At 36.5% G+C, this 15,358-nt stretch overlaps 5 protein-coding genes and 2 pseudogenes across 6 annotated transcripts; 3 read left to right on the top strand and 4 right to left on the bottom strand.

Annotated features, from left to right (window-relative positions):
* Window positions 1-33: 33 nt before the first annotated feature.
* LOC104699575 (uncharacterized) lies at window positions 34-1,312 on the bottom strand. Its single transcript, XM_087457257.1, has 2 exons — window positions 1,241-1,312; window positions 34-585 (listed from the first exon to the last, which is right to left on the bottom strand). Exons 1-2 carry the CDS (start codon window positions 1,310-1,312, stop codon window positions 34-36), a joined length of 624 nt encoding a protein of 207 aa, XP_087313383.1.
* On the top strand, window positions 735-2,598 carry LOC104699576 (EID1-like F-box protein 3 pseudogene; annotated as a pseudogene). The gene has a single exon (XR_015561606.1). The product of XR_015561606.1 is annotated as an EID1-like F-box protein 3 pseudogene (transcript).
* A 964-nt stretch (window positions 2,599-3,562) lies between these two features.
* Window positions 3,563-4,359, top strand: LOC104699577 (uncharacterized). The gene has a single exon (XM_010414904.3). The coding sequence runs from the start codon at window positions 3,724-3,726 to the stop codon at window positions 4,129-4,131; it is 408 nt and encodes a 135-aa protein (XP_010413206.1). The 5' UTR covers window positions 3,563-3,723; the 3' UTR covers window positions 4,132-4,359.
* Window positions 4,360-4,770: 411 nt separating this feature from the next.
* On the top strand, window positions 4,771-5,403 carry LOC147940680 (uncharacterized; annotated as a pseudogene).
* Window positions 5,404-5,442: 39 nt separating this feature from the next.
* LOC104699578 (methyl-CpG-binding domain-containing protein 4) lies at window positions 5,443-6,874 on the bottom strand. Its single transcript, XM_010414905.3, has 2 exons — window positions 6,647-6,874; window positions 5,443-6,146 (listed from the first exon to the last, which is right to left on the bottom strand). The coding sequence occupies exons 1-2, from the start codon at window positions 6,686-6,688 to the stop codon at window positions 5,634-5,636; spliced, it is 555 nt and encodes a 184-aa protein (XP_010413207.1). The 5' UTR covers window positions 6,689-6,874; the 3' UTR covers window positions 5,443-5,633.
* Window positions 6,875-7,168: 294 nt separating this feature from the next.
* LOC104699579 (uncharacterized) lies at window positions 7,169-7,975 on the bottom strand. The gene has a single exon (XM_010414906.3). It carries the CDS (start codon window positions 7,833-7,835, stop codon window positions 7,338-7,340), a length of 498 nt encoding a protein of 165 aa, XP_010413208.2. The 5' UTR covers window positions 7,836-7,975; the 3' UTR covers window positions 7,169-7,337.
* A 5,130-nt stretch (window positions 7,976-13,105) lies between these two features.
* LOC104704124 (uncharacterized) lies at window positions 13,106-14,464 on the bottom strand. Its single transcript, XM_010420256.2, has 2 exons — window positions 13,872-14,464; window positions 13,106-13,778 (listed from the first exon to the last, which is right to left on the bottom strand). The coding sequence occupies exons 1-2, from the start codon at window positions 14,462-14,464 to the stop codon at window positions 13,106-13,108; spliced, it is 1,266 nt and encodes a 421-aa protein (XP_010418558.1).
* Window positions 14,465-15,358: the final 894 nt, after the last annotated feature.

Here is a 15,358-nt window from a genome sequence, read left to right on the forward strand (position 1 = left end):
CATTTTAGCCAAAAGGGAGATAGAAACCAAGTATTAAAAAGAGGAAGAGAGTCTCTCATGTTCAAAGAGTTCATGTAACCATAATGGAAAACCAGTAGCTACATAAGATTGCAACAAGGCATAATCTGGAACACTTTGAGCAATGAGAGAAGCTCTTCTGTTTTCAGATGGTTTCTCTAGCTGTACTCTCCAATCTTGAATTGTAGCTAGTTGCAGCAACATTTCTGCTTGTTGATGAGCAAAAGAGGGCCATGCTTTAGGTCTTAAGATCACCCCAACAAGCGCATCTGATTCAAAAGCAAAAATGATTTTCGTAACCTTGTGACTTATCATGCTTTGAACCGACCAAAGGAAACCGTGCATATCTGCTTCATCTTTAACCAAAAATCCCATGTGAGCTTTTCTACTATGAATAAGCACCCGACCAAACTCATCTCTCAAAACCCATGCAGCACCTGATATCATGTTCCTTTGACCTCTAGAGATTCCGAGGTTACACTTTAACCAGCCTGGCGGAGGTGGTTTCCAATGTGAAGTTTGATTTCGATCCTCAGCTTCTTCCACCGCATCAAAAACAAGATCAACCTGTTGGGATATACTTCACTGCTCAGTATCCTCTCTAGAGATAAAAAAAAAAAAAAAAGACTTGAAAAGTTAAAACCGCGAATCTGGCTGGTTTGGATGTCTACCAGAGAGTATACAACAACAACAAAAAAATCCAATCCACGTGATCCAACCACTCTTATAAGCCCATTCAATTCGTGGAAGAGAAACATATAGGCTTCATAAGGCCCACTTGTAGCCCATTAATCGAAATATAGAGAAGCTCTCGCGTACTAATTTAATTTCCCTGGAAAAAAAAAGGAACGATATGGAAAACTCGACCACGACTTTGACCATTTTCAAGCAAACTAAAAAAGTCTTGCTGATGGAAGGGATCCTTGGGGGGCTCTTGCTTTCATGCGACTGCTTTGTTTGTGTGATTCAGATTGTGTCTCTTCTTAGTTTAGAAGATTACTTCGGAGAACTGCCACGTTTCTCAACAACAAATAAACTGCAGTCTGAAGACATGTGTTCTTGTAAGATATTTTTTGTCCTTCTTTTGGTTTCAGAAAAGAACGTTTCGGATTCTCGTATGCGTCTCGACACGTAGCCCCTTCGTTTCTTATTTTTTTTTTAACGTTTGACACAAAAACCGAGAGTTAGTTTTTATATATTGATTCTCTGTTGCGATGTATACGCAATCACCAATGGACACGCGTCCCACTAACCAATCGGATTTCGACACGAATTTAGTGGCTGGGAGCGCCATGGACATCTTATTCTGGCGCAAAGCCACGTGTGTCATTCTGGAGCACCGGGCCAGCGGATATAAATAAGTGAGAGAGATCACGACGCACGTGGTAGACCGCGAAAAAACACTCAATGCTTCTTCTAGAGGCTAGATTCTCCGTCGTCCAGATGAACACCAATAGACGGTCGAGATCAAACCAACCGAGTCGATTGCCCAGCTCGGGTGAGTCAGGTATAGAGAACGAGCGAGTCTTGGTTCTCGTCTTCGAGTCCATCAGCTGGGACATCCACACGCTATGTGCGGTCGCCTCACTCAGCCGCAGGTTTTGCGCGATCGCCAGACGAATTCTATGGCGGCGGCTCTGCGTGAACCGTGCTCCGGGGATGGTGGCGGCATTGTCCGGCGCAGATCCCAGCTGGCGAATCGACGGCGGATGGCACGCGTTAGCCAAGCTCATGTTCTTCTGCGGCGGTGGCGAGTCGACTCGGTATTTCAATCTGAGTCAACCGTCGCCGGGTCACTTCGCCTGCGAGTCCAGATTCTCCAAGACCTCCGGAAGATTCTTCCTGCCGAAGAATTGCCGCCGTGATCTCTTATACATAAGCGATCCGTGCGAGCATCACGCGGTGGGTGGAGACGAGCACTTGGGGGTTTTCAGAGGGGTGTTTAGGGAGTTTATGAGGTCAAAGACGAGGGAGTGTCTCGTGAGAAGACAAGCGGCGCTGGAGGAGAAGGCGAGGTGTCCGTATTGCGGAGGGCGCGTGTGGAGCATGACGGCGGCGCGTCTAGTACCGAAGAGCGCAGCGCGGAGACTGGGATCACGGGAAGGTGGGTTAGAGTTTTTCGTGTGCGTGAACGGTCACTTGCACGGAACCTGCTGGCTCATTCCGCTTTCGTCGTCGTCAGACGAAGAGGATCGTGTGAGAAGATCTTTTACCATATACTCTTCTCTGTACCGATTAAGCTTATAACCGATTCGGTTGGTTTGAAGGTGTAGATTATCTTGGTACACTATCTGATCTTTTTTTGTTGAGAATAGTCTTGCACAGCTCAAAAACGACCCTGAGTTGGCTGTAGTCATCTTGGGGATGTTAGAAGAGTTCAACGGGGTATCTTGTTGCAAAGTCAAGTTGATGAAGACGACTAAACGATGGAAGAAGGTCATAGGTTTTTGTCTTTTGTCTGACCTTTGAATCTGTTTACTTCTCTGTCTTTTCTCTTTGATCTTACCATCTTTAGTCAGGGGATTGTTTTAAAAGAAATAGATTCGGTTTCAGTTGACTTTTTTTGTTAACTGATTTAAAGATGTTACTTGAGTTTCTTTCTCTGTCACGATCACACACAAAAGAAAGGTATTCTTGGTTAGAACCGGCCAAAACCAAACCAAATCAATTCAGGACCAAAACAATTGATTTTGAGGAGCGAAGTGGCTGGCTATTGAGGAGGCACATTTATAGAGAAGAAAACCATCGGTTTAAGCCAGTTGAAGGAACTGGATAAATAGGACCAACACGTCTTCAGTTTACGTCTCAAATTCTAGTGTATATATATATATATATATAGTATCTGCTTCTTGTTGCTATTTTGTTTTGTTATTGTCTCAAACTATTCTTGGTTCTATAACGTCTCTACATATTCTAAAAAAAAAAAGCTCCCAACACGGAGATGAGAATGGAATATAACGTCTCTACATATGCATCTGCAAAGTACATAGTGTCACAATTGTCAATGGACTTGTCTAAGTCCTCGGTAACGAGAGAAACTTACAGTGGTGAGACCCAATAGGCTGAGACGCGTGTGTGGAGCTTCTGTGGTCTCTCCTCGGATGATACCATGGCCGTTCGAAACACTACAGTTATTCTCACCTAAAGGACTAACTGAACGGGGCTTATATATGTTTCAATGACAAACCACTTTATTTTTTTTTCCTTTCGTACGTTCTGATATCTAATAGATTTAGTAGTCAACAGCATCATCATTCAACACACGTGATTCACGCGATATGAAACGTGACAATAACAAAAGTGAAACATGGGGAGAAGTACTTTTATAGATCAACAAGTCTAAGTGTATAAAGAATCTTTTTCAAGTTTTCGTCCACTCAAACCAAAACAAATTTCAGTGATAATTAAGGGAGCTTCATCTTTCAATAAAGAAGCGAATCTCCAGCTACAATGGAAGAAAAACTTGCACAAAAGCAGATTGCTTTTTAGCTAAAAGCAAACCAATAAAAAGAGTATGAAGAAGAAAGAAACTAGATAAAAAAAATTCTGTTTTCTTTTGATATAGAAAAGACAAAGACAATCACATTTTTCCAAAGCGTGGAATCAAAGCAAACCGATTGGAAACAAAAATCCATAATCCCCACTAAATTTTTGTTCATATAAACCAATGACCATAATTAAACATTCATGTAAAACAAAGAGAGGATGCAGAGAGGAAAAGAAAATGATGACAAGAGAGGCTTTTGTCGCTGGTTTTTCAGGTTAGTGGTCGTTAAACTCATGGCGAGTGACAAGGAAGGCAACTCTGTGACAAAGAAACTGATCAAGAACGAATCAAAATCAGACATCACTATTTATTTCAAGCAACGAGAAGACTCGGATGACAACGCTAATCCCATCAATAATACCTCAGGCTCCGAGAAAGAGAGGGTGATCATGCTTGTTAATGGTAATAACGTCCCAAAGAAGAGCATATCATCGGGTGAGCAAAGCATTAGGCGATCTCAGAATGGAGCTGATAAATCACAGCCGAAGCCGCTTTTGAATGATATAAATAGGAAATCACATGCTTTCATTGAGAGTAGACTCGAGAAGATGCGAAAAGGCTTATAGCCAAGTTCATGATGACCTCTCTGTTTTGCACAGACAGACCCTTCTTTCTTCGCCTCATTATTCATATCATCTACTATGTCTTAAGGAATCCTATCTAAGATTTTCATCAATTCATTTATATTATTGCCTGCATATTCTCATAATTAAATTACATCTTTGTATGTATACTTGTATTTTGAAACATTATTTATTGCATACTATCAGATATATATAAGAACTTATTTCACAGGTGTTGCAGGCATTTTAGTCGTAAAGTGATATATATATAATAACTTGTATAGTTGTATGTATTTTACCAACCATGATTGACAGGTTTCATTCTCCATACTGATAAGCAGATTGGGGAATCAAATCATAATAAGGAAAATGTAACAAAATTATTATTCCCCTCTATTCATTGTCCATGATGTGATAAGTTCATTCTTTGCCTAATTAGAGATGTTTGTACCTTAGATTCATTTCTCCATATTTTATTACAATTGAAGAAATAAAGAACAAAGAAGAAAAAGACACCGGCAAATTCAATGCAATGATCATTTCAAGTCATTGGAATTTGGAACTTGTATTGTCTCTGTTTTTCGTTTTTTTTCTTCTTCTCTGAGTTGGATTTGGACACGACTATGTACAGGCTAAAGCATGATGTACAAGTACAATGGCAGGAAAATCTTGACATACACGTACTCATAACACCCGCAGATTCTTGCATGTCACAAACCCCTCTATATAACACAAAGATTTTTTATCATAAACCCATATGTAATCTTATAACCATGAGTAGACGCATGGGACCAACAAAAGCGAAGTTAGTAGTCATTGCACTGATTTGGGCTATTCTGGTGTTGGGAAGTACAAAGTGTCGAGAGTAATAGAAGATTTGGTGGTGGAACAGTGTAAGCACCTCTGCAAACTGTGAAGATAGGTGCAACGAAAAGATGATGAGGAAGATAGAAATAGAGACAAGTGTGCAGCAAGAAGCGGGCGGAACAAGATCCCTTCTACGAGGCATTCTACAAACCCTTTGAAGGACTCTATCCACATTGTATGACTATTTGCCCCCCCCCCCCCCGCAAGAAGTCCATACCAGAAATGATGGCCATAAGAAAAGATGGTGTTACTAATGGGGATTTGCAGACAAAGTGCAACAGAAAACGTTTTTCCTACACCGAATCAGAGTCCCACAAAAGATGTCTGTCCGGATGCATCACGTCCATGAGTATGGACAACGAGCAAGTCAGCGAAACATCGCCCACGAGGGGACTCCCCTGGCTGTAACTTCTACATAATAATGCTTATAATCTCTTACGAGGTGGATTTCTGAGGAAAAAGTGTTTTTAGATTGAAAACGAGTTCCTAAGCAGTCACGAGAGATCATCCCCAGCTTTCATAAAAGTTCAAGAGAACAATCAAATTTACACAAACTCCAAGAGCATTTTTGTTATAGGGATGAGAAGAAACAAAGAAAAATGGAACAAACTGGATGAGCCGCAGAACATATATGATAATTAGTCTTGAGTCTGCTTGGAGATGGTCTTCTTAGAAGTAGCAGTAGAGGTAGCACCAATAGGAGAGGCGAGCTTAGCATCAGGAGGAAGAGTGTCTTCCATGACCTTAGGGACAGTGAAATTGAAGTCACCGAGTGGTGCGTTGTTGAATTCAGGATTGGCCTCAACGAAAGCAGCAATTTCGTTGCGACTCCTGAGCTTCTTGCCTGTAGGAGTGATGTAGTAGGTGTCCATCTTAGAGTAGTCTTTCCTGAGAACTAAGCTCCGCTTGAAACCTTTAGGAGTCTTGGGGACACCAGGCTTGTCGATGACCCAAGTGCGAGAGGTATCGTAGTCGATATCAGCAGGGTCTTCACAGGAAGTGGCCTGTTTCTTGTGACAGTGGAAAGGGTCTTCGAGCATTTTGCTTCTGATGTCCTCATACTCGTCTTGGCTATCAATGACCCTCCACTTGTGACACTTCTCGCATTGTGCAGCATAGGTATCAATCAACCTCCCTTGTGCAAATTCTTTCTGCAATCAAGTTTCAGTGTAACAACAACAAGACTCGTGTGTGTGTGAGAGAGAGAGAGAATAAGGTATAAGAGATTAAAAAAAAAAAAAAAAAAAAGAACTAAGGCTTCTTCTTGTTAATTGAAAAGCTACGATACATCATCACATCACTCAAAGTCTAAAGAGGAGGGTGACCAAAACAAAGTTAATTCCAATTAAGATAACATCGATAAAGAACTGTGGAGCAAAAAAAATAGTCTCACAGATCGTGAACCCAGAAAGAAAATTGAATAACCTAAAGAATCCTATGGGCTTGTTTAGAATAAAACTTCTCGCTACAATAAGTAAGAGATCTGAGAATCCTAGAGACGATTGAAACAAGAAACTGAACAAAAAAAAAACTGAAAAAAAATAGGAGAAGAGAATGAATTCGCACTCGTTAAAAAAAAAAAAAAGCAAATCTTATTATTATTATTATTATTATTATTATAGATAAAAGTATCAAAGAAGACTCTTCTTACCTTGGCTTTTGGTTTGGCTGATTTGCCGATCTCCTGCTCCATCTCTCTCTCTCTCTCTCACTTCCCAAATAGAGTTTTTTTCGCAAATGACAGGTTCTCTTCTGTCCCCCCGAATGGTATGCTTCTTCCTCCTCTTAATATTGCTTTTTAACTCTCTCACAAATTAATAATAATAATAGTGCTCCTGCGAACAAGTGATAATCTCACAGCCTCTGCGATGTGTCTCAACTGTAACAAACAAATCATAAATTTACACGTCGTCACAAGCGGATTGACTTTGGGCCTCGAATTCAGGTCCATGTTATTACTAATTTGTTTGAAGCCCATACCTTTTCTTTTCTGCTACCCTTTAAACGGATCATCATCACACACTTCTACAGTTTCGTTTGTTCCTGGATTTTACAATGAATAGATTTTACTCTTCTTTTTCCAATTATTGACTGATTCTCTCTCCACTGTTCTGATTCCGATTTCTGAGTCTACCAAACGCAAACGGATACATACACAGACACACACACAAACGCAAGGGAATGATGTTGGGCTTTTAGCAAAAATATATTTACATGGGCCTATTAGTTTATCACCCATTCCTTTTCTGTTTCTAACGGATCAGACAACAATCTCGTTTTCTCCCGGAAAATTAGCACCAAAATTGGAGTAAAAAAAAAAAAAAAAAAATCAAAGAGGAAGATCAGTGATTCTGTTGTTTATGATCATCATCATCGTTATGTTGACTAATTCTCACTGTTCCAATTCTGAGTCCTTCTATTCCACGAACACTAACGATCTCCGGTGAATCTACTGCCACGCTGGCAATCTCAAGCCTTCCTTCGCTTCTTACTCTCCTCTGATGATATCTCGGCCGTCCGTTACAATCCAGCGTCGTCAAATACGGTGGCAGATCTCGCTTCCTAGTCACGCTTCTTCCTCTCCTCTCTTCTCCTCGCCATCTCGACGAGTCAGTAGTGAGCAGCGGCGGTCCACGCGCTCCCCACGGCAATGATATCTTTCCTCCTAGATAGAAACCGTTGTTACTGTCAAGATTGCTATGTTCCCTGCACTCTTCTTCTGTATCCGGCGGCTCATCCGGAGTGCTCCAGCGCCGTCGATGAGAATGCGTGGGGGTGCGGTGAACTTCTTCTCCGTCTTCTCCGGTGAGAATCGTAGAGGATGACGTCATGGTTAACATAACCGCACACTTCCCTTCTCTCTCACAACTCTACTACTAATACTACTACGTTTGATCTCACGACTCTTCCCTTTTTTTTTTTTGTTTTTTTTTTCAAGTCAAAACGTTTTGGGCCTCTAAATTTATAGTTTCTGGTGGGCCGTGTGCTAGAGGTTTTGCCAGCGTAACAGGTTTTTTTAGTCATTAACGTAATCGCCCTTTATAACGGCGTTAAATAAGTAACTTATCTCATTACTTTGATGGGCTTATAGATCGATATTGCAAAGCCCATTATGCGACCCACAAGGATTCTTTAGACGGTCGACAAATGTCTTCAATATTTGATGAAAAAGCCTACCCAAACGTTATATAAGTATGTTATGTTATAAACGATATGCTGTGTCGTTTTATAAGAAAACACGTTACTACAAATCCGTTTAGACAGTTAAACGGCATAATAGTCTCCACTACTCTGGACGGATCCCTCTGAAAATCTGAATGACGAGTTGATGATGATGAATGCAAAGTAATACAGTATGAGAGAGAGAGAGAGAGAGAGAGAGAGAGAGAGAGAGAGAGAGAGAGAGAGAGAGAGATGTATTAATGGAGTTTGGGATTTTCGAGGGGATGAAAAAGGTCTTATCTCTCGTGTCTTATTCCTTGAATCTCTAGGGGTTTACTAGGCTAAGGCTAAGCTAATAAAGACAAACGCATCGTTGTCTAATGCTTTTGTGTTTTGTCTCTTCTCTCTCTCTCTCTCGTTTTTATATTTTTCTTCCATTTCCATGAAATCTCTGCACCATCTACTACACTTTCCATTCAGAGTAGCTCTGCTCTTTTATCTTCTCCTTAACATTATTAGTCTCTGATTTCTTTTATTATATTTCCCTCTCTACCTCCTTTCTCAACTCTTACCTTTTTTCTTCTTTTCTATAATCATCTTATTTTGTTCTCAAGTGTTAATGGGATATTTTGTTTCCATTTTGGTTGATGTTTTGTCATTTTTATGTTCTCTTGGTTATACAAAAAATTGAAATAGAATACTACTGAAATAGACTTATACTAGGTGTTACCCCTGCTACAGCACGGAATTATATATTTTGTTAATTACTTTTTTTGTAATTTGTATTTTTGTAATGTAATTTTTTATTTTGACTTATTTTCCTTGTTTATATAGTGTTTATTTGTATATTTGGGGTTATATAGTAAATTGGAAATTCTAATAGAGTAAGTAGTTTGTAAAATGTACCTTTTCACGAAAACATACATACCGCAATATTGGATAGTAGTTTTGTAAGAGAATAGATACTCCGCAATATCGGATAGTAATTTTGTAACATGATAGACACACCGCAATATCGGATAGTAGTTTTGTAAGAGGATGAGTTTTCTTTATTTTGGTTTGTCGTCGAAAGAGGAGAAGTTACTTGTTTAATTTTAGTGTGAGATATTTAAATGGTTAGGAAACCATTGTATTTATAGTGAGATTAAATATATTTAGGTTATCATTTAGAAGTTAATATTCGATATAACAAATCTCAGCAAAATTGAAAAAAACCAATTTAATTTATAGTTTGATAAAAATACATGTTTTAACGGGTTTAACTCAAAATTTTTTATATTTTAAAATTTTTAAGAGTGAAAATATTAATATTACTTAAATATTTTATAGACTTAAGTATATTATAATATTTTAAACTTTCGACGGAGTTCAAATATTTATAATAATTTAAACAGTCTATAAAAATTTAAATATTTATAATCTCTTAAATTTTTTTAAAAATGTAAATATATTATAATATGTTTACTTTTTAAAAGTTTAAATATGCTCAAATATAGAACCAAATTAAACTGTTAAATTTGGATACCTGATAAATCAAGTTTCCTGCTCATTTGTACTCAAAACATATTAGTCATATATTTATAGTGATTATGAACTATATTCCAAAATATTTAGTCGATGTGGGATATACAATACACATTTTCTGTAATTAGTTTACAACTTTACATATATATATAATTTCTGCGGTTTTTATTTTTTCCATCTATACTAATCATAATTAATTACTATAATTTCGTTAAGGAAATATTAAAAAATCTAAACTAAATGATGATTTGTTTTTATTTAATTGTATTAAGTTGATTTGTTGTTTTCGTAAATATCTCACAATATAAAAGCAAATCAAATAAGTTTACATATATATACAATTTCGGATTTAATCTATTGATTATTTTGGAAGCAACAAAGTCACAATTGATAAGTATTAAAGATTTCTCATTATTATTAATATTCGTAATAATTATAGGGATTAAGTATGGTAGTAATTAATATTTGATATTACTGAAGCCATTAAATACTCTGATACCAGTTTCCTTATTTATAGGGATTATACCTCTGTTTGGTTGTGTTTAACTATAATTGAATCAAATAATATACATGATCCGAAAATTATTAATCTGGAGAACAAACAGATCCGCAAATTTTTTTTCTTCTATTTTCGGGTCAGAGAGGATCCGCGTCCCGACCCAGTTAGTTTTAAGTGATCGATCAAAGGGTATAATGGTCATTTAGATAAATTGAAACTATAGGTTAATTTAATTAAATTATGTGATTCTCTAATCATTTTTAATGAAAAACCTACCAAAACAAAGTCATGGTCCAATTTGAGTTTACAAAAAATAATTCAATATGAGATCAACAAAAAATATCTATATGATCAGTTTAGCTATATTATTATTTTGTGTCCACCAAAAAAAAGAAGCCAAAACATATAATATATAATACTGGTTTAATTTGCTGATTGATTTCTTAGATACAATTTTTTTAGATATCTACGACATGGTTTGATCGAGTTTGGTTTATTAGAATATATATGCACATCGATCATTGTTATATCTTCGTATAAATAATTGTAAACGTTCATCAATTTATTTATCCACCAGTAATAAATTTAAATTTTTTTCCTTCTTTCTTTTCTTCCCAAATAACATGATCGACACTTCCTCATTCAACATCTGATATGTTATTCTAACTGCCACTACCAAACGCACCGCAGTCTATTACTCCTCTGTCTTACAAAGATTGATGTTTTGAGATTTTTTTTGTCCCACAAAAATTGATGTTTTGTAAACTTCAAGAAGTAATTATTGAAAATATTTAAAATTTTTGAATTGTTATTGGTTTATATTTTCTCTCTCTACCAAAAAGTAATTATAAATTAATTTATAAATAAAAACTAAAATTTTTCTTAATATGTGTAAAAGTGTCAAAACATCAATCTTTGTGACACAGATAGAGTAACTTATAATGTGAACTAGATGGAAGAAAAACAAAAAAGTAGTCATACACAAAAGCTATATTCTTGATACCTTTTGAAGGAAAATTAAAGATTCCTCATACCCATACCTTTAAGCTCAAAGTTAGTTAGATGATGAATATAATAAATTTTGTAATCTTGAATCTAAAGCATTGAATCTAGTCTACAAACGCCAAAGCCAATCCATTGACAAAAGAAAGAATCTTAGTGTAAACGACAAATTAATGAATTATGGAGATATCAGAAGATGTTGATAAATCACCAAACATATTTAAGACTTTTTTGTCAGAATTAAAGACAACAAAAATAAACGGGAGCGATGCTCTGGTCCAAAAATGAAAAATCCAAAATTATTTTCCAAGCAATAAACATAAATTAATTTCTCATAAGCAAAGATATACTATAAAAGTTGGCTAACTCTCTTTATTTGAGTGACAAGTTAGCACTGGAAAGAGTGATATATGTCTATGATCATTAAAAGCAAACAAAGCTAAAATAAAAAGAATATGAAACATCTTATGTATTGATATATATATATATATATATATATATATATCCCAAAAACAGTTTTAATATTCACATAAGAGATTTAGAGAGGCTTAGAACATGTCCCAAGAAAGTACATGCATCACTAAAAGATAAAAGGGTACGAGGAGTTAATCAAAGAGTCACTTCTTCCTCTTGGCGTAAACCATGAATGTATCGTTTTAGGCGTTATTTCATCAATATTTTGAAGAGTTGTAGTAATCATCGAGATATTTTTTAATAATATAAAAAAATTCATGAAAGTTTGTCCCAAAAGAAATAAAATTTTATAGATGATGAAGATTGGGGTTTTCTTCACTATCAAATGGAAGATAATTGAATTAAACGGTAGAATGTTAGTTAGAAAAATACAAAGACAAAGAAGAAGGGGGTTTTCATATTCTAATATTTAGAAGTTGTCAAAAAGAAAATTAAATGAAATTATTATTACAAAAAAAATTAAGAGTTATATTCAAGAAATAGAAGAGCTAACATAAAAGGAAACTGTCTATCTTAATTATATCTATAAAAGAGTTAGCCAAGCTGCAATTCTTGATAAAAAAAAATATTAATGTTTCATAGTATATAATTGAGAAACTTAAGTATGAAGTTATCTAAATACTTATGCTACTTTTGAATGAATGTAAAATTTATTCAACCAAAAATCTCTTTGTAACAAAATATGCATATTTAGATCAAGCTTTCATTTGAAATATTTCTTTAGAAGTTTTAAACAAGAATTATAGTATGTTTAAATCTCTCAAAATAAAGTTGTTCATCCATATATCTAATAATTCAATTACAAAATGAGAAAACCTATTTGAAGTATTAAAAAAAATCAATGTCAAAAATATATTTTTCAAAATTTCAACAGTTAAAAAAACCAAAAATAAATAAAAAAGAACAAATTACTAGCATAATTGTTAAAAAACGGTAAGCAATAAACCCGTGCATAGTACAGATATTCATCTAGTCCAAGAGACACTATCCCCAAGTAAATTGCCAAGACAAAATTCATTACAAGACAAACGAGAGTCTTTGTCACACACGCATCAATGACCCAAAGTTTGGTCATAAATACTTTGACAAGATTTAAAAAAAAAAGTTAAATTTTGAAAGATGCTAGGACTAAAAAAGTCAATGTTAATCGGAAAAAGAAAATCATATTCAGAGTAAGAAGTTACCTGTAGATGTTTATTTATATCCTCCCTCTATGATTATTATTTATTTTTTAAAAAAAGAAGACCATAAATTAAACAAAAGAGATTTTTTTTTTTGTCAACTAATTTTTTTTATTAGATATAATATACCTATGCATACACCTGACTTTACAAGGTTATGAGAACCACCAAAAATTACAGGTAAATTTCCAAACTCCCGATCATGGTTAGACACTAATTCAAACATGTACCAACCATCAAAAAATCCATTCCCTTTCCAAAACCCTATTTAGCAAGCTGAGGATAAGAGGGTCTCTTCTTCAAATACTAAATGAAGCCACTGAGGATATGAGACTATAACATATGATTGCATCCTTGAGTCTCGAGTGACGCTTTGAGCGATGAGACCCGCACCTCTATTAGCTTTCTCCATCTCAACCTCCAAAACCCAACCACTAATCTGTTCTACGATTTTGTTTAGTTCCATGGCCTGAAATCTAAAAGATGGCCATGCTCTTGGTCTCTTTAAAGCTCCAACCAAAGTTTTATTTTGAATGGCAAAGATCACATTACTCATCCCATGACTTACCATGCTTTTCATCGCCCATTCCAAAACTCTGAAACCCCCTTCGTCTTTGTCTCTTAAATTAGAGAAAGCCCTTATGATGTGCAACAAAACGATTCCTTCGTCGTTTCTAACCACCCAAGCTCCTCCTGCAATCATATTCCTATTTGACCAGGAGAAACCTACATTACATTTGACCCAGGATTCTTGAGGTCTAGACCACGAAACTGATAACTCTCCATGGTCGATCATCGGTTGATCATCACTGTTCTGTTGCCTCCGATCGCTATCCTCATTGTCCAAGACCTGAGCTGCAAACCATTCTTCAGCGCCCTCCGTGATCTTCTCATTAGTTTCAAGGGGAGAGAACGATTTACCATCAAAGCAGAGAGAGTTTCTGTTTTTTCAAATTCTCCAGACAATCCATGGGAACCTTTTCCTCAGTTCTGTTGGCCACCTCGCATTATTTCTGTTTTGTAAAAGATGGTACACATTGGAGAAAACAGAACCATTTTGGAAACCACTTTCCGGAGTAGGATAATCTGACAGAGCCCATACTTGTCTAGCATAATGACATTTGAAGAGAATATGATTGATAGTCTCTCCTTCTTCCCCACACACTTGGCATCTTTCATCTCCCATCACTCCTCGACTTTTGAGAGACATAGCCACTGGTAAAGCCCCACTCAAAACTTTCCATAGGAAAATTTTGATTTTTGAATTAGTAAGGATACTCCACACCTCTGCTTTAATCCCATTGAGAGAAGGTTGAACTTCAGATTCTCTGCTTACTTGAGATTTATTCTCTTGATTCGCGCACCAATACCCAGACTTAACTGAGTAGTCACCACTTTTGTTGTGTTTCCATACATGAAAATCCTTATGATCTCTAACAGGCTGAAAGACTTTTATTCTGTCAATGTCTTGGGGAAAAAAATGCTCCTCCAGTACGTCGGGATTCCAACTTCCTGTATTAGGATCAATCAAAGCTGAAACTCGCAAACTTACATCAAAGAAAGTGTTTTTCCTCCATGGAGCTCTCCTACCATTGTCTTCAATCCAAGGTTCTGTCCAAACAAACATCGAGGCTCCATCACCAACTTTTTTCTCCAAACCTTTTTGTAAGAGCTCCCTTCCATACAAAATACTTCTCCAACCGAAAGATGGTCTTGATGACAGGTTCGCTTTTCAATAGCTTGGAAAGCAGACATTCTTCATCTTGGAGAAGCCTCCAAGCTTGTTTAGCTAACAATGCTTGGTTGAAAGTTTTTAAGTCCTTGAATCCCAAACCACCATTCTGTTTTGGTAGACATAATTCTCCCAGCTCAACAATTGTATTTTCCTTGAATGCTCATTGGAGCTCCACCAGAATTCTGCCATAGCACTGGCTAGATTATCACACGTTGTCACCGGTAATTTAAAACACGACACAACAAAGATTGGCATTGCTAGAGCTACTGATTTCAAGAGCATTTCCTTGCCACCCTGAGATAAATGCTGAGAGTACCAACCTGACATCTTCCCTTTGACTCTATCCTTAAGATAACTAAGCATATCCACTTTTGAACCACTGAAGAAGTCAGGGAGACCTAGATAAGTACTCGATCCACCTTCATTGAAAATCCCCAAATTTTCTTGAATTGACACCTTTATCAGATCATTTACCTTTGAGCCAAAAGTGATAGATGATTTTGCTAGATTGATGATCTGACCGGTTGCAGCACCATATCTAGTTAAGATCTGTTTGATTGAATCCGCTTGTTCCAAGGAAGCCTTACATAGAAACAAACTGTCATCGACAAAACAACAAATGATTTACTGTAGGCCCTTGATCAGAGAAAGAGATGCCTTCTACATCCCCTACCACTTGTGCTGAGTTCAGAAGATGAGTAAGGCCTTCGGTGCATAACACAAACATGAATGGAGATAAAGGGTCTCCTTGTCTCAATCCACTTTGAGGGGAGATCATACCATAGC

The sequence above is a fragment of the Camelina sativa genome, chromosome 7 (genome assembly GCF_030686135.1).
Source record: "Camelina sativa cultivar CO46 ecotype springtype chromosome 7, ASM3068613v1".
In the NCBI taxonomy this organism is placed as follows: Eukaryota; Viridiplantae; Streptophyta; class Magnoliopsida; order Brassicales; family Brassicaceae; genus Camelina; species Camelina sativa.